This window comes from Hyla sarda, chromosome 9 (genome assembly GCF_029499605.1).
Source record: "Hyla sarda isolate aHylSar1 chromosome 9, aHylSar1.hap1, whole genome shotgun sequence".
Classification (NCBI taxonomy): domain Eukaryota; kingdom Metazoa; phylum Chordata; class Amphibia; order Anura; family Hylidae; genus Hyla; species Hyla sarda.
Window position 1 is genome coordinate 83,841,365 of NC_079197.1, and position 18,936 is coordinate 83,860,300.

Sequence of the window (18,936 nt, forward strand, 5' to 3'; positions counted from 1 at the left end):
TATGTGTAAAGAATATATGAAGCCAGTGTGTGTGTGTGTGTGTGTGTGTGTGTGTGTGTGTGTGTGTGTGTGTGTGTGTAATAAAAGGGGACTACAATAATATCCTCCAGCTGTTGCAAAACTAAAACTCCCAGCATGCCTGCACAGCCAAATGATGTGTGGGCATGCTGGGAGCTGTAGTTTTGCAAAAGCTGGAGGCACCCTGGTTGGGAAGCACTGGACTGAGGAGACGGAGTGCGAGGAGGGGGAGTGGTTATCACAGTGAGTACCCGCCCCCCTGCTTCTGGTGGACAAAATTAAGGTATTTCAGAAATAAAGCTAATTCTGAGAGAAATGTAGGTCACAGACACATACAAAGTACATGTACATGATCAGGATGAGATACTGAGCAACATATTACAATTTTGTTTTTTTGAGTGATCTGACGGGTACGCTTTAAGCGAGGAGAGGTGGTATTCACACCTTGGGATGCGTCTCCTACGTGCCCTAGGTGCGGGCGTTTTCTCGGATACTGTGCACGAACAGAACAGTCTTTGATGAAGTACTCCGGGTAAGCACAATACAAGCACAAATTCTCACTGCGTCATGATCTCTCCTGTTGCGTAAGACAAGAACAATCCACTTGCATAGCCTCTTCGGCAAGAGGAGCAGGAAACTGTAGAGGTGGACATTGAAACACAGGTGCCAGGTGAGAATATCTCCGTGTTCAGGACGGTTCCCAATATTTTTTGCCAAGGGAATAAGTTCAGTCAAAGAAGATGGAGGATCACGTGCAGCAAGGGAATCTTTAATCCTGCTAGACAGTCCTTTTTTGAATGTGGCACACTAGGCCTCATCATTCCATGCTAGTTCTGAGGCTAGAGTGCGGAATTGAACCGCGTAGTCACCAACAGAAGAATTCCCTTGACATAGGTTCAGCAAAGCTGAAGAGGCACGTGCGGGTTCCTCAAAGACACATCAAAATTTTGCCAGAAAAGCCATCAAGATGGAAGCTACTGGATCCCCACGGTCCCAAATTGGTGTAGACCAGGCCAGGGCTTTCCGGACAGTAGACTAATGACAAAGGCCACCTTAGCACGTTCCGTCTGAAACAGTTCAGACATGAGCTCCAAGTGCATGGAGCACATTGTAACGAAGCCTCTGCATGACTTGGAATCCCCATCATACTTAGAAGGTAAAGGCAGATGTAGCTGGGAGCCAGAAGACACTGCAGAAGCTGGTGGTGGGAGTGGGCCAGGTTGTGATACCTACTGCTGTTGCCAGGCCAAAAGCTGTTGCATCATAGCTGAAAATTGAGAAAGTTGCTGCGCCTTTCGGGCCAACTGCTGTGACTGACGTACCACAACGGAGGGAAGATCCGCGACTTCAGGCAGGGGTACCTCAGCAGGATCCATGGCTGTATCTTACTGTAACATTCAAGTTTCAGAAGACAGGAACTCCAGTGGATGGACCTGTGTGACAGCTGACTCGGACCGTACCAGGAAGCGGAGTCTAAGGTGCCGCTAGTTTTCACCAGAGCCCGCTGCAAAGCGGGATGGACTTGCTGCGGCAGGCGGCACCCAGGTCGCTTCACTGGCACGGCTTGACCACACAGGCGGCTGAGGAGATGACAGGCACAGGAGGGATAAGGCAGCTTGTAGTCAGGATAGCAGAAGGTCAAGGCAGGTGGCAAAGTAGCGTAATCAGGACGTAGCAGGAGGTCAGTAGGCAGGCGTCAGAGGAGCAAGGTCAGGTCACAGAGCAAAGGATCAGATACACGGTAAGGCAACTCTCAGGAATGCTTTCTCTCAGGCACAAGGCAACAAAGATCCGGCAGGGAAGTGAGGAGGGTGGGGGAATTTATCAATGAGCCACAGGTGAATTACACTAATGAGCGCACTGGCCCTTTTAAGCTCCGGCGCACACGCGCCCTAGGGAACGGGGACACATGCGCCCGAGCAGAGAAGCATAGGCTGTGGCAGGAGAAGCACCAGGTGAGTGACGGACTGGGGCTCGCATGTGGGCGCATGCAAGTCCCAGCCCTGCCAGCAACAGCAGGTAACAGGACCATGCGCTCATGGCCAGCATATAGGCCTATACCATCACCATCCCCTGTCTCTGCCCCAGTGTAACCTACTTTGCCAGTTACTACAGTCTCAGATATACGCAGTGTTAGGCAAGACATTGAGTAATTAAGGCTGTTATGGAGCTTGCCACCCGGCCTGCTCCACCTGACCGAGAACTGCCCTTACCCAGGAAACCTGCCCCTGCTCCTCGCAATCCCAGTTACCGTATATCCCCACCCAATAGATACTCGGGGACTCAAAGACCTTTTTGCACCTATTGTAACAAGCTTGGCCATTGGAAAATGCAGTGCTGGGATTTAAAGGGGTACTCCGGTGGTTTAATTTTTTTTTAAATCAACTGATACCAGAAAGTTAAAAAGATTTGTAAATTACTTCTTTTATAAAATTTTAATTCTTCCAGTACCTATTAGCGGCTGTATTCTACAGAAGAAATTATTTTCTTGTTGTACTTCTTTTCAGTCTCGACCACAGCGCTCTTTGCTGACACCTCTGTCCATGTCAGGAACTGTCCAGAGCAGGAGAAAATCCCCATAGCAAACATATGCTTCTCTGGACAGTTCCTAAAATGGACAGATGTGTCAGTAGAGAGTACTGTGGTTGTGACAGAAAAGAAATACAAAAAGAAAATATTTTCTCTGTAGTATACAGCCACTAATAAGTACTGGAAGGATTAAGATTTTTTAATAGAAGTAATTTACAAAACTTTCTGGCACCAGTTGATTTAAAAAAAAAAAGTTTTCCACTGGAGTACCCCTGTAACCCCTTAAGGACCAAGCCCATTTTCACCTTAGAGGGGTATTCAAGGAAAAAAACTTTTTTATATATATATCAACTGGCTCCAGAAAGTTAAACAGATTTGTAAATTACTTCTATTTAAAAATCTTAATCCTTTCAGTACATATGAGCTTCTGAAGTTAAGGTTCTTTTCTGTCTAAGTGCTCTCTGATGACACGTGTCTCGGGAACCGCCCAGTTTAGAAGAGGTTTGCTATGGGGATTTGCTTCTAAACTGGGCGTTTCCCGAGACAGGGGTCATCAGAGAGGACTTAGGCAGAAAAGAACAACCTTAACTTCAGAAGCTCATAAGTACTGAAAGGATTAAGATTTTTTTTTAATAGAAGTAATTTACAAATCTGTTTAACTTTCTGGAGCCAGTTGATATATATTTATAAAAAAAAAAAAAAAGTTTTTTCCTGGATAACCCCTTTAAGCACCAGATCATTTTTTGCATTGTCCCTTTAAGCATTAATAACTCTGGCATGCTTTTACTTATGAATTTGATTCTGAGATTGTTTTTTCCTGACATATTCTACTTTAACATAGTGGTAAATTTTCGTCGATATTTGAAATTTGAAATATTGCTTTTTTCAAACTTTGAAGCTCTCTGCTTGTAAGGAAAATAGACATTCCAAATTTTTTTTTATATTGATTCCCATATACAATATGTCTACTTTATGTTGGCATCATAAAGTTGACATGTTTTTACTTTTGGAAGACATCAGAGGGCTTAAAAGTTCAGCAGCAATTTTCACATTTTTCATGAAATTTTCAAAATCAGAATTTATCAGCGTCCAGTTCAGTTTTGAGGTGGATTTGAAGGGCCTTATAATAGAAATAACCCATAAATGACCCCATTATAGAAACTACACCCCTCAAAGTATTCAAAATGACATTCAGAAAGTTTGTTAACTCTTTAGGTGTTTCACAGGAATAGCAGCAAAGTGAAGGAGAAAATTTAAAATCTTCATTTTTTACACTCACTTGTAGACCCAGTTTTTGAATTTTTACAGAAACCCCATTTCTCTTAAGTAAGGAAAAACCTCATGTGTATGTAAAGTGTTCGGCGGGCGCTGTAGAGGGCTCAGAAGGGAAGGAGCGACAATGGGATTTTGGAGAGTGAATTTTGCTGAAATGGTTTTTGGGGGGCATGTCACATTTAGGAAGCCCATATGGGGCCAGAACAGCAAAAAAAAAAAAAAACCTACATGGCATACTATTTTGGAAACTACACCCCTCAAGGAACCTAACAAGGGGTACAGTGAGCCTTAACACCCCACGGGTGTTTTACAACTTTTTGTCAAAGTTGGATTTGTAAATGAAAAAAAAAATTTTTTCACTAAAATGCAGTTTTTTCCCCAAATTTTACATTTTTTACAAGGGGTTATAGGAGAAAATGCCCTCCAAAATTTGTATCCTAATTTCTTCTGAGTATGAAAATACCCCATATGTGGATGTAAAGTGCACCGCGGGCAACTACAATGCTTAGAAGAGGAGGAGTGCCATTGAGCATTTGGAGAGAGAATTTGTTTGGAATGGAAGTCAGGGGTCATGTGCATTTACAAAGCTCCCCCGTGGTGCCAGAACAGTGGACCTGCCCACATGTGACCCTAATATGGAAACTACACCCCTCACAGAATTGAATAAGGGGTGCAGTGAGTATTTGTTGTGCGTCCGTAGAGCATTTTACACCCACATATGGGGTATTTTCATACTCAGGAGAAATTGCGTTACAAATTTTGAGGGTCTGTTTCTCCTTTTACCTCTTGTGAAAATAAAAAGTATGGGACAACACCAGTATGTTAGTGTAACATGTTTTATTGCTTTACACTAACATGCTGGTTTAGACCCACAATTTTCCTTTTCATAAGGGGTAAAAGGAGAAAAAGCCCCCCAAATTTGTAGTGCAATTGCTCCCGAGTACGGAAAGTACGGAAATACCCCATATGTTTAGGAAATACCCCTAAACTGTTTCCTTGAAATATGACAGGGCTCCAAAGTGAGAAAGCGCCATGCGCATTTCAGGACTAGATTAGAAATTGCATAGGGGTGGACATAGGGGTATTCTACGCCAGTGATTCCCAAACAGGATGCCTCCAGCTCTTGCTAAACTCCCAGCATGCCTGGACAGTCGGTGGCTGTCCAGGAATGAGCTGGAGGCTCCGTTTTGGACACAATGCCGTACGACATGGTTTTTCATTTTTATTGGGGGGGGGGGGTAGTGTAAGGGGATGTATATGTAGTGTTTTACCCTTTATTATGTGTTAGTGTAGTGTTGTGTAGTGTTTTTAGGGTACATTCACACAGGTGGGGGTTTACAGTGAGTTTCCCTCTAGGAGTTACCTTACTCCTATCCCTTCAGGGGGATCGGGGTGTCTTGGCCAACATGATCCCTTTATTTTCTGGGTCACCGGGTCGCAGATCTGCGACGATTGCCGACATGGAGGGAGTCTCAGGACCCCCCCCAGGGGTTTGCACGGGGTGCTTGGTACAGGTACGCCCGTGGTCCTTAAGTACCAGGGAGCCAGGGCATACCTGTACGCCCTTGGTCCCTAAGTGGTCAAATGGAATGAGGTTGAGAACCGGCCCTCAGGAAAACAGCCACCAGGTCCAACGACCTAAATCAGGACTCTCACCTCCTGCCCCCTTGTAACAGTTATTGTAGAAGGTGTACCTCTAGAGGCATTGATAGATACAGGATCACAAGTATCTACCATATCTAAAAGTTTTTTTTTACCAGCATTGGGATGCTAGTCTATTATGTGAGCCTGAGGATGTTAATTTCAGAGTAGTTGCAGGTAATGGGCAACCAGTCCCCAGACATGGATACTGGGAGCCAGCCATTCAACTGGGTGAACACGTACTTAAATGGCAGGGAGTGATTGTAACCAATGTGACAGATAAAGGGGCTTCTGAATTTACATTGGGGATGAACATTATGAGGAATTGTTTTACTGAGATTTTGGATGCTTTGTATGCCTCTCTACCCCATATGCCCCCTTCAGACCGGCAGGCTGTGCTGCATCACCTGAAATTCCTACAAGCGAAACAGAAGTTTGCCAACAAGCAAGGCGAGATCTGCAGAGTACAAGTTCAAGACTTCAGGTCGGTTACCTTACAACCAAACACTGAAACTATCATATGGTGCCGTGCACGTCCCGGAGTCAAGAATCGGGATTATCAGACCTTGCTGGAACCATTGCAGCTAGAAGATAATCCTTTAGTCTGAGCTGTGAGGAGCCTCATCACTGTCTCATGTGGAAGAGTCCCAGTACTGTTAGTGAACCTGTCTGATTTTGCTACCGTTTTACCCAAGTATACTCCAGTGGCTCAGTTGTACCTCCTAGAGACGAAGGACATCGTGGCAGAGCATCTAGTGGCCCGACAGCATGCGTCTCAAGTTACCAGTGGATCCAGTACTAATCTCCCAGAGCCCTGGTGGCCACAGCTCCAAGTTGGGGACGACACTACCCCACGGGACCAGGTCAATGGGATCATCAATGTCGCCAAAGGGTATCATGAAGCTTTTAGAAAACACCCCACAGACTTCGGGAAAACTTCAATGATCCAGCACCGAATCCTCACAGGCGACAACCCGCCCATCAAGGAGAGACACCGTCTGGTCACGCCAGGCATGTATCAGACTGTCAAGAAGATGCTGGCCGACATGAAAGAGGCGGACATGATACAAGAAAGTTAGAGTCCCTGGGCAGCGCCACTTGTCCTGGTCAAGAAGAAAGACGGAACCATCTGCTTCTGTGTCGACTACAGGAAACTGAACAATGTCACACATAAGGATGCTTATCCTATGCCAAGGATTGAGGAGTCGCTTACTGCCCTCGGGTTTCCTGCTTACTTCTCCACCCTGGATTTGATCAGTGGGTACTGGCAAGTGCCCATGGCCACATTAGACCAGGAGAAGACCGCCTTCGTGACACCCATGGGGTTGTTCGAGTTTAAAAGTATGCCGTTTGGGCTGCCCCTGCTATGTTCCAGCGTCTGATGGAAAGGTGCCTCGGTCATCTGAATTTCCAAAGTGTCTTACTGTACATGGACAATGTCATCGTGTATTCCAAGTCATACCAGGATCACCTTAGTCATCTGTTAGATGTCTTTAAAGTCTTGATCAAGCTTGGGTGGAAGATCAAACCATCAAAGTGTCACTTGCTCAAACCTCAAGTCCATTACCTGGGCCACGTTGTCAGTGCGGAGGGGAAAAGGTGGATGCTGTCAAGAACTGGCCTACCCCGTGCACGGTGAAGGAGGTCAGGAGCTTCCTAGGATTTTCCTGCTCCTACCGCCGCTTCATCCTACACTTCGCTCAAATTGCAGAACCCCTCACAGCTCTTCTACAGGGTACGGCAAAGGAGAATTACAATGGAAGACTACCTATTGAATGGGCCGAAGAGCAAGAGACAGATTTCCGAGCTCTTAAACGTGTGCTGACAGATTCACCCATATTGGCGTATCCAGACTACAGTCAGCCATTCCGGCTATATACTGATGCCAGTTTTGAAGGTTTAGGAGCTGTCCTGTCTAAAGTTCAAGATGGACAAGAGAGGCTGCCGCGCCATTTATTGTCTACACGGATAATAACCCGTTGGCCCACCTGAACACTGCCAAGTTGGGTGCCATTGAATAGTGATGGGTTTCAAGATTAGCTAATTACATCTTCACAATCAAGTACAGAAGCGTCAAGTCAAACGTTAATGCCGATGTACTGTCTCGGATGACCCCCAGCGAGAAACCACCTGTTGAAGACATGTGGGAAGACGTGGAGATGCCCCCATTTTATCAACGGTTTGTGAACCAGAATGTTGTGACCGCCCTCATGGACAGTGAACTCAGGTCCAAAAAGGTTAAAGAAGACCTGTACACCTGGAAGACTCTCCAATATGAAAGTCGAGTTATGGGGGATCTGTTGGACTACCTTCTGGCGAAAAAAAATACGAACCCGTCCCAGTGTGATTATGAGTTGAAACGTCTGTGGCGACAGAGGAAGTGACTGTTTGTGTACAAAGGACTGTTGTACCGAAATTCTTTGGATCCGGTCTCTGGTGATCGACTTCATTAGATTCTGGTTCCCGGAAGAGATGCAGTGATGGTCCTCAACGCACATCATGACCATTTGGGGCACTTTGGAGTCCACAAGACCAAAGCCACTGTCAGGCGAAGATTCTACTGGATTGGAATGCGGAGTGACATTGAGAAATGGTGCAGTGAATGTTCTGTCTGTAACGTCACCAAGAATGTGCGCACGGACGCAAGAGTACCCCTCCACTCCATCCAGAGTGAGAGACCCAACCAGTTGGTTGCGCTAGACCACGTGAAATTGTCTCCTACTCGTTCCAGGTATACCTATGCTCTCACCATGGTGGATCATTACTCCAAATGGGTTGTCATTTTACCCATTAAAGATCTCACAGCTAAGACAGCGGCCCAGATGTTCTACTCTAAGTGGGTGCAATCCCTTGGATGTCCTGACTCTGTCCTAAATGACCATGGAATGGCCTTTGAGGCTTAACTCTTCCAAGAACTGTGTCTATTCCACGACTGGAAGAAACTCCGAAACACCGCCTATCACCCTCAGAGGAATGGGCTCTGTGAGCGCATCAACCATGTCTTCATCCATATGCTGCGAGCAGCCTCTGTGTCAAGACAAGAAGAATGGCCCAGGTTACTGCCTGAGTTGTTAGAAATTTACAACAATACCGTACACTGCTCCACTGGATACATCCCCTTCTACTTGATGATGGGACGACACGGGCAACTGCCTGAAGACCGGATGTTTGGGTTGCAAGCCCCAATCAACAATTCTACACAAGCATAGCTTGAGTGGGTTTCCGACCATCAGAGGAGGATTCAAGAGGCCAAGGAGATTGTCAGTAAGAAAATGGGCGAGGCCTGACAAAGGCAACAAGACGATTACAACCGCCATGCCTCAACCAAACCACTCCAGGTGGGCAACAAAGTATGGCTACGGAAGTTCCTGAGAAGGGACAAATTGGACTCCATCTGGGAAACAGAGCCATGCACGGTGACGGCTATACCCTATCCCGAATCTGATGTGTACAAAGTTCAGAAGCCTTGGTATGAGACACATGTTGTCCACCAAAATCATATCAAGATCTGCCTGAAGGAAGATCTGCCAGTATGTCCTCCACCGCCTCCTCCTGATGTCAGACCTGCGAGAGAATATGTTCCTGGCAAAGGGATTCATCCATCTATGGATTTCCCTATGTTCACTCCCGGCCAGCCAGCATTCATCTGTTTGCCTCCAGCACCAGGACTAGTCCAGCCTGCGTTAGTCACCACGCCAGTTCCTGCTCTATCACCATTGGCTCCAACTTATATACCTGTTTCCAGAGTGCCAGCACTAGCTCCGGCTTCTCCAATTCAAGTACCAGCGGTCCCGATTCCAGCAAATCCTGAACAAACTCCAGCTCCTGTGTTTGCGGAAGAAGAGCTTGCTGAAGTTCAGAAGTACAGTCAGTTCCTGATTAACTAGAAGTGGCGCTTCGCAGATCCCAAAGGTCCACACATGGACAGTTACCAACCAGCTATAGAGAGTAAAAGTATTTTTGTATAAAAGTTATTAGCAAATACTATACTTACGTCCAGTCAGTATAGAATAAATAATTCTAAATTCATTTAATGTACAGATAGTGATTTACATAGCACGTCTGTATCTAAATAGTCAAATGTCATATAATTAGTTAGGACTGTAGCTTACCAGTCTAAACATTCAGTCCATAATAGTCATTTAATGTCTAATTATTTTCCTGTCCATCGTATGCAGGGTACTCTTGTGGCCAGAGAGTTCTCCTGTGGAGGTCTAAGTAACACGTACAGTGACAGAGCTACTGTGTATATAGGTAACATTCCTATGTGTTGTCATAATGAAAAAAAAGGTGTATTTACTTTTATAATGTTATGGGGAGAAGTAGCTAAAGCCGAAGGTCTGCATTAACAGAAAGGTAGAAAGCCTCCGGAAGCCCGATCTTAACCAAATATCTGCTAAGCATGCAGTTGCAAGACCAAAAATATTTCACATGTTTATATTTCATAATCCCAGTTATTAATACCCTCACACATTGGAGCATGTAAGGACATGATTTTGCAATGCCACATGGACTCTGCCCAAGTTCATCTGTTCACAATCCCTGTGAAGGACATTGTCTCAAAATGCCCCAGGAACTGTATCTACTGTTGTTTGCCAGGCTTCAGTGGCCACTTCATATTTGTCCGCCCTCCAGGACTGGGCGCCCAGGATGGCTGTTGTTAAGAGCTGGGGGAGTTTGTGGTGGCCCAGTACAGAAGTTGCACCCCTGTACACTTGCTGTCCTATCTGGCAGACTCTATTTCAGTTTCACTTAAGTAGTTAACTACCACCTGTGTTATCTATTGTTATGGGTATAACTTGTCATATACCTTTCAGTAGTGTTGCTAAGTGCTATAACCAATGAAGGTACCAGTGACCATGTGACCTACAGGGTGACCTCTGGGACCCCTCCAGAGTCTCCCCCATATAAACCCTGGGTGGAGCTAGTTCACTCTCTTAGTCTCTTCTCTACTGAGTGCAGCAAGTTCAAGTCATGAGAGAGAGTGTCTGGTGTCCTAAGGAGGCCTAAAGCATACCACTTACCGACGCATCCAAAAGTCCACTACCCCACAGGTGAACGTGAAAACCTGGTAAGCTACATACGGGGTGAGGTCTGTATAGTCAGTCCCAGTCAAGTCAGTCAAGATCAATCTGTGTCAAGTCAGCATGGCCCTGCATCAAATTGTCCAAGTCCTGTACAAGTCCCAGTCAGCCCTAAGGCCTCTGAAGTCACTGGTTACCTCCTTGTATGTAAATTTACAGGTATATGTACGATTTACGAGTACGAATTAAAGAAACATACAATTCCTTTAACCTGCTGAGGGAAAAGAAAATGAAAGCAAGCCTTTACTTAATCCTCTACTGCTTTGGATAAGTACCACCTACTGTTGATATAAAGCCAAAACATTAATTGAAGCTTATTCACAGCAATAGACTGGTTTACTTATTTTAAAAGTTGTTTAAATGCAAGTTACACTATATTCAGATTTTGTTTATTGCTGTCCAGAATCATGCATAACAATTTTTTTTCTCTCTTTTGTGTTTACAGTGTCGTTGCAGGACATAAATATGAGGAAAGCATTTAAAAGCTCCACAGTACAGAATCAGCAGGTGGTGTCTCGGAATTCCATACCAAATCCAGTTATGGAGATGTACCAACGTGGTGACAAGCCTCCACCGCTTAACATCCTGACCCCATACAGGTGATACAGAGAATATAAAGCCATGTACCATCTCTCATTGTTTGTATACTACCAACATATTTTGTAAAGCTAGGAAAGAAAAAAACTGGAAGACCGGCAAGAGGCGCCTTGTGTGATACCGTAAGAGTAGATGGACTAGAAACAAACAAGACGTATGGTTGCCTTCGGAGCCTGTAGATAGTGGCTACTCACCTGAAGCGAGTACAGTACTCGCATATCAATCCACAGCGGGGTTAGTGACTGGAAACAGCTGCTTGGCCCAGGGTGCAGTAGAGGCATAGCCCATCCGGATGAAAATGTAGCAAGGAAACATGGAAAAAACCCTTTCAAGGTAGGCGCTGCTGAGGTCCAGTGAAGGAGACGTCCAGAGCAAAAGTGAAATGATCAAGCGGGAGAATAAAGTGTAGAACCACACTGGATCAGTTTATTAGGCAGGTGATCAAGTATAAACAGGATAACGCATTTCGGGGGACAGCGCCCCCTTCTTCAGATCAATGCTACCACATGCTGTCACAAACAGGGTATAAATACATTTCAAAATGGCGCCAAAAACATAAGTGGGAGGAGCCACAAGAATGTGCAGGGGTGAGGGCAGTGTAAAAAGAACAAGGTACATGCAAAATACACAATAAACATTATAAAGGAAATGCTGGTGAATTGCAGAGGAATCAGCAAGCTGCTGGAGCAAATATAAGAATGTACACATAGTGGACAGTATCGCTGCCCGCTCCGTGCATCCGGAGCGAGGAACGGAATTGCAGGTATCCATGGACGCGTCGCTAGGGTACTAGCATGCGCGTCACATGGTAGTGGCGCGTCGTCAGGGCTACGCGTCCTGTGAGGAGTAGCGCACCGCTGGTAGAGACAGCAATGCACTTGACGTGTCAGGGGCTGGTTGCCATGGGGACACGTCCTGTGTGAGAGAGCGCACCACAGACAGTGGGCAGGGAGATAGATGGGGCAGCTGTCACAGTTAGTGTGTGGAGAAGACCGTGGATCGCGCTGTCAGCTGTGCGGGGGGGGGGGGGAACGGGATGACTTGAGGTGCCGTGTGTTGAGAAAGGGGATGATAGAAAAGGAATAAAAAGGAGTGGCTGTACAAATGAGGCATGGATGTATGAGTCTGAGTAAAGAGAGGCACAAATGGTGCATGAATGGAAGGAAAACTGAAGCACAGAACAGGCATGAATGGAGGGGCACAAAGGAGGGCAAGAGCAAATGAGTCCAGGGTGTAACCTGGAGACATGACAGTGGGAGTGTGTCATAAACTCCCAGGGGGCAAAAAATTTAAGGGTCCAGGGATGATCCTGGAAAAGAAGGGAGTGGGTAATAAACTACCAAGTGTGGTAGGCAGTAGCTATATTAACCTGGGGAAAGGAAGGGATGGGGTATTTGGGGATGAACCTAAAGGTTGCACTCGATCATTTCATTTAGTCCACGGGGGGTCAGGGTTTGGAGTGAATGGATCCAGAAGTTCTCTCTGCGTCTTAAGGTGCTAAACCTATGATTTGTTCTATTGGAGTGGCTGCGATGGTGTTGAAATTTTTGTCATGGCGTTCTGCCATGTGCTGAGATACACTGTGCAGGTGGAAACCGTTGTTGGTATTGCTACGATGTTTATTGATGCGTAGCAATACCAACAACGGTTTCCACCTACACCGTGTATTTCGGCACATGGTTGAACGCCATGACAAAAATTTCGACAACATCACAGCCATTCCAATAGAACAAATCAGCAAAGACGTCTCTCATAGGTTTAGCACCTTAAGACGCAGAGAGAGAACTTCTGGATCCATTCACTCCAAACCCTGACCCCCGTGGACTAAATGAAATGATCGAGTGCAACCTTTAGGTTCATCCCCACATACCCCATCCCTTCCTTTCCCCACTCCCTCCCGTCAATAGTCACTCTTCACCACAATTTTTATTATTCATACTCTCATTCATATTAACCACATTTCAGGTTAATATAGCTACTGCCTACCACACATGGTAGTTTATTACCCACTCCCTTCTTTTCCAGGATCATCCCTGGTCCCTTACATTTTATGCCCCCTGGGAGTTTATTACACACTCCCACTGTCATGTCTCCAGGTTCCACCCTGGTCTCATTTGCTCTTGCCCTCCTTTGTGCCCCTCCATTCATGCCTGTTCTGTGCTTCACTTTTCCTTCCATTCATGCCCCATTTGTGCCTCTCTTTACTCAGACTCATACATCCATGCCTCATTTGTACAGCCACTCCTTTTTATACCTTTTTATTACTTTTTTCTCATCCCCGTTCTCATCCCATCCCCCCATCCGCACAGCTGACAGCGCGATCCACGGTCCTCCATCTGACAGCGCTACACACTAACAGTGACAGCTGCCCCATCTATCTCTCCGCCCACTGTCTGTGGCACGCCCTCTCACACAGGATGCGTCCTCATGGCAACCAGCCCCTGACACGTCATGCGCATTGCTGTGTCTACCAGCGGTGCGCTCCTCCTCACAGGAGGTGTCGCCCTGAGGTCGCCCGTTACAATGTGACACGCATGCTAGTATCCTAGCGATGCGTCCATGGATACCCGCACTTGCACTCCTCGCTCCAGATGCACGGAGCGGGCAGCGATACTGTCCACTATGTGTACATTCTTATATTTTCTCCAGCAGCTTGCTGATTCCTCTGCATTTCACCAGCATTTCCTTTATAATTTTTATTGTGTATTTTGCATGAACCTTGTTCTTTTTAAACTGCCCTCACCCCTGCACATTCTTGTGGCTCCTCCCCCTTATGTTTTTGGTGCCATTTTGAAATGTATTCATACCCTGTTTGTGACAAACATGTGGTAGCATTGATCTGAAGAAGGGGGCGCTGTCCCCCGAAATGCGTTATCCTCTTTATACTTGATCACCTGCCTAATAAATTGATCCAGCGTGGTTCTACACTATATTCTCCCGCTTGATCATTTCAATTTTACTCTGGACGTCTCCTTCACTGGACCTCAGCAGCGCCTACCTTGAAAGGTTTTTTTTTCCACGTTTCCTTGCAACATATTTTGGAGTCCTGTAAAGCTATCCCTATTTTAAATGCATGTACACACATGATATTTTATATCATTCTGGTTTCAATATGCCATAATGATTTAGTGAAAGTAGAATTTTTAAAGTTTTTGCGAATTTATTTAAAAAATAATAATAATAAAATTTAGCCTGGACATAAGTGTTCAGACCCCTTGCTATGACATTTGAAGTTTAGCTCTGGGACCTCCCATTTTTTCAGATTTTTTCAGATGTTTTGATCATCTTTTAGGATTATGCAGAGGCACAGATCTGAAGAAGGGTACAAAACATTTCTGCTGCCCTGAAAGTTTACAAGAGAACATTAACCCCTTAAACACCGCCATAAGAGTTGATTACGGTGTCTAAAAAAAATTTTTTTTTAAACCCACACCCAGCAGTTTAACGGAGCTGATGGGGACCATGAAAAGTCCAATCAAAACAAAAAGGTACAGATAAAAACTACAGATTACAGTGCAAAAAATTACTCATCCCTGTATACGGAAAAATAAAAAAGTTATAGGGGTCAGAAGGGGACAATTTTAAATGTACTACTTTGCGTACAAAAAGTTATACTTTTATAAAAGATGTAAAACAAAATCAAACCTATATAATTTGGGTATCATTTTAATCACATGGACCTATAAAAGTGCACTGTGTAGAAACGGAAACCCCCAAAACTTACAAAATTGCTGGGGGGGGGTTTCAATATTGTCCCACAAATAAATATATATTTTTTTTTGCCGTAGATTTTGAGGTAAAATTATTGAGGACATTACAAAGTATAATTGGTGGCGCAAAAATCAAGCCCTCATATAGGTCTGTAGGTGGAAAATTGAAAGTGTTATGTGAGGAGGAAAAAACAAAAATTCAAAAATGAAAACAAAAAAAACTGAGTCCTTAAGGGGTTAAATAAACTATAGCAGTGTATCCTGAGAATGATTTAAGAAAATCTGTCATCAGAAAACAACCTAATGTTTAAATCAAGTTTTTATTTTAAACATATTTTTTCAAACATCTACCGTATATCAAATAGTAGTGAAATCTTGCAGTATTCTAACCACTAGGACTATAACTAAGCTGAGACTTCCTATTCTGTCCGCGATGACAAAGAGGTGACTGTTGGAAAGTGATGTCTACAGCATTACAGTGAGTAAATAGAAAGACAATAGATGAAGCTCACAGATCAGCCTTTCCATCCCTTTGAAAAGGTTACAGAGAATGCCCAGTAATGTTTCCCATTCATGTCATTGGGACAGCTCCTCTCTATCGTTGCCAACCCTAGATGGCTTGCTGTAAAGCATATCTCTAAATGCTTTTAAAACTGTTTAGGCAATATAGTTGCCTCATAATAATGCACACACAATGAAATAAAATCAGAAAATAAAAATAGATTAGAAGAAAATAGAACATTTCAGTATCTGACTCTAATCAGTAAAAGAAAATATCTTGGCGATACAGTCCCTTTTCAGCTCAAAGTTAATTCAGCTCCAATGGTACATAAAACAGCCAACATCTGCTATTTCTATCATTTATTTATAAAGCCCAAACATATTTAGCCTTCCAGGAGGATTACAGAAATTCTGCTGTAATGCATTTAAAAAAAAAAAAACTCTGAACAGGAAAATAATTGTAGAGAGATTTCTTCTAATGAAAAGAAAAGGGGCCAGAGCAGCAGGGAACCCCCCCCCCCCCCCCCCCCCACACACACACACACTTTCATGAAGGGTAGGTATTCCATTTGATATGTCATGACATGGTAGCTTCTGCTTTCTTCTCTGAGGCGCAGACATTGCTGCTGCATCTTATGCATCTTATAAGGGCCAACGTTAAATGTAGATGATATGTAGAATCAAAGGTGAATCCGTAGTAATGTGTTACATTTGGTATTTGCTGCAGATTCATTGCCAATTTACTCCATGTTATATTTAACCTGGCGATAAGATGTATTTAGTTGCAGTGTTCATATACTGTACAGAGAGCGCACAAGACACTGAAATTGTTATCTGCTTCATGTTGGGTGTGACTGAATTCTGCACTAGGATATAAATAAATTAGTTTAGTGCTGTAGATACTGTCCATATATGCTGCCTGCAAAAATGTATATTGGGAGGAAAACTGCAGTAGTACGACCCTTACTGGTTCAATTAAAGGAGTGCTCCGCCCCTGGCATCTTATCCCCTATCCAAAGGATAGGGGATAAGATATTAGATCGCCGCGGTCCCGCTGCTGGGGACCCCGGGGATCGCCGCTGCGGCACCCCGCCATCATTACTGCACAGAGCGAGTTCACTCTGTGCGTAATGATGGGCGATACAGGGGCCGGAGCAGTGTGATGTCATGGCTCCGCCCCTCACGGCCCGTCCCCTTAATGCAAGTCTACAGCAGGGGGCGTGATGACCGCCACGCCCCCTCCCATAGACGTGTATTGACGGGGGCGGGCCGTGACGTCACGAGGGGCGGAGCCGTGACATAAAGATGTACCCCTTTAAGGCTTCTTCTACAACAATCTGACTTGTGTTTGATTCACCTTAGATAACTCTTTTTTTTCTCATTTTAGGGATGACAAGAAAGATGGTCTTCGATTCTACACAGATCCCTCATATTTCTTTAATTTATGGAAGGAAAAGATGTTGCAAGCTACTGAAGACAAGAGGAAGGAGAAGAGGAGACAGAAAGTACGTGTTTCTCCAATACAATTTAGAAAGTCTTCATATTAGGGGTAAAACTATATTAACATTCATAGACTAATACAGTTAAACCTCTTTAAAAGGTCGCCTCTTTGAGAAGACCACCCTCTTATCCAGGTCAGATTTTAACAGATTCTTAGTGCACCATACATAATTCATAGTAGCCATTTTGTTTGAGAAGAGTACCCCTACAGAAGACCACTTTCTTTTCAAAAACGTTTCACTGTATCATGATGACATTACAGGAATGATACAGATATATAACCATTCAAAGATGGCAACAAGATTCAGATACCACCTTTGAACGGCTATATAGCTTAAAGGGGTATTCCGGCTGTATACATCTTATCAGATAGGGGATAGGGGATAAGATGTATAAAGCCGGAGTTCCCCTTTAAATGGGTTATCCTGGTTTTATTAACCTTTCACTATAGTGTCTGTGATGTCAAGTTATTCTTTACTTGCCTTACATGTGTGGGATGGATCAACCCTTTTTTTGTGATTAAAAGGTCCTCCAAGCTTCAGCATTCCTCTGGTGTCTGGATGACTGTTGTCTCAAGCCTTTTCCATGATCCTGATTGGCTCCAGACAACAGCTGATCACAGGGGGCTTGGCTTCTTCTTGTCTTCCATGACAAGCCAGCCCCCTGATGACGAATGCGGTACAGCTGTACTTGCTTCCGCGCCAACCTGATACTTTCTGAATAGAGTTTTTTTCTTAATCCTCATTGTTAGAGAATTGATGATGCTGTGCCTATGTTCAATGTGCCCCCGCTGTCTGCAGACTGCTGAGATCACATGAGATCACGACATAACTTTACTAATACAACTCCTTTAGTTTATTTTACTCATGATATTGGTAATATAAGATGTACCATCATTGCATTTAAAAGTCATCTTGCATTGGCAAACTCATGTTTCACACTGTCAGCATTGTGTGTGAATCAGACTAAATTATAGTTTTCATGATAAACAGTAAAGAGGATCCTTGTTAGCATTAATGGAGCTAAGATTCTGTTATTGGCATATTCTTCATTTGCTAATAGAAGTAACAAGCGCAAGACCCAATAGAGGGCACAGACTGGAGAAGGACTATGCGGCCCATAGCAAACTTTGGATTGGGATCCCCCTCCATTGTGATAATTTTCATCGCTAAATACAGAAGAGCTTATGCTTATTTAAGTCTCTATGATGCAAAAAAATGATGCACTCAGTGATGCAAAAAGCACTTTATATTAAAATGGGGCCACTTACGATTTTCCATGCCATATTTCATAGTCAGCAGTAACTGTACCACCCAATGTCTGAATAAAAATGGGACGTCTTTGTTGTTGGGCCCCATAGGTGCTATCCTGGTAGCTTCATGTTGTGGCACTAGAAGTACCTAGGCTCAGGTTTTTATTCTGTATCTATCATCATTTTCGTGTTTTTACAGCCACATTGTAACTTCTGATTAAAGGGGTAGTACAGTGGAAAAACTTTTTTTTTAATCAACTGGTGTCAGAACGTTAAACAGATTTGTAAATTACTTCTATTTAAAAATCTTAGTCCTTCCAGTACCTATCAGCTGCTGTATACTACAGAGGAAGTTCTTTTCTTTTTACATTTCTTTACAGTCTGACCATAGTGCTCTCTGCTGACACCTCTGTCTGTCTCAGGAACTGTCAAGAGCAGGAGCAAATCCCTCCCTTGAAACTTGGGCCCAGAGTGAGGACAGGGCGCTGAGTGTCATACTGCTGCTCAGTCAATCACTAGCCACAGGAATGTCCCACCTAAGCAGTAGTATGACACTAGAGGCACCACAGGAGCGCTAGAGATTTAGTAAAGATTTATTTTTTTATATACTGTAGTATGGGCAACAACCAATAAACAAAACAACAACCAATAAACATTCTTATGGGATAATCCATTTAAGATCACACTTGCACTGCGCCAAACCATTACCACACCAACATAAAATATATAAATCTAATTTTGACATGGAAGGTGAATGTAGTCTTTGTTAAGAGAAAGCTATTCTAAAATATGTTACTCTGACTGCTTTTATTGCATATTGTTAATTGAT

General features: G+C 44.1%; 1 protein-coding gene across 4 annotated transcripts in view; it reads left to right on the top strand.

The window, feature by feature from the left end:
* The window catches only part of LOC130290356 (actin-binding protein WASF3-like), a 183,878-nt gene that overhangs the window by 127,023 nt on the left and 37,919 nt on the right, over positions 1-18,936 (top strand). For all 4 annotated transcript variants that reach the window (XM_056537871.1, XM_056537870.1, XM_056537873.1 and 1 more), the window contains 2 exons: positions 10,993-11,146; positions 16,743-16,860. In XM_056537871.1, the coding sequence (XP_056393846.1) occupies positions 10,993-11,146; positions 16,743-16,860 (272 nt within the window). The remainder of the gene's footprint in view (positions 1-10,992; positions 11,147-16,742; positions 16,861-18,936) is intronic.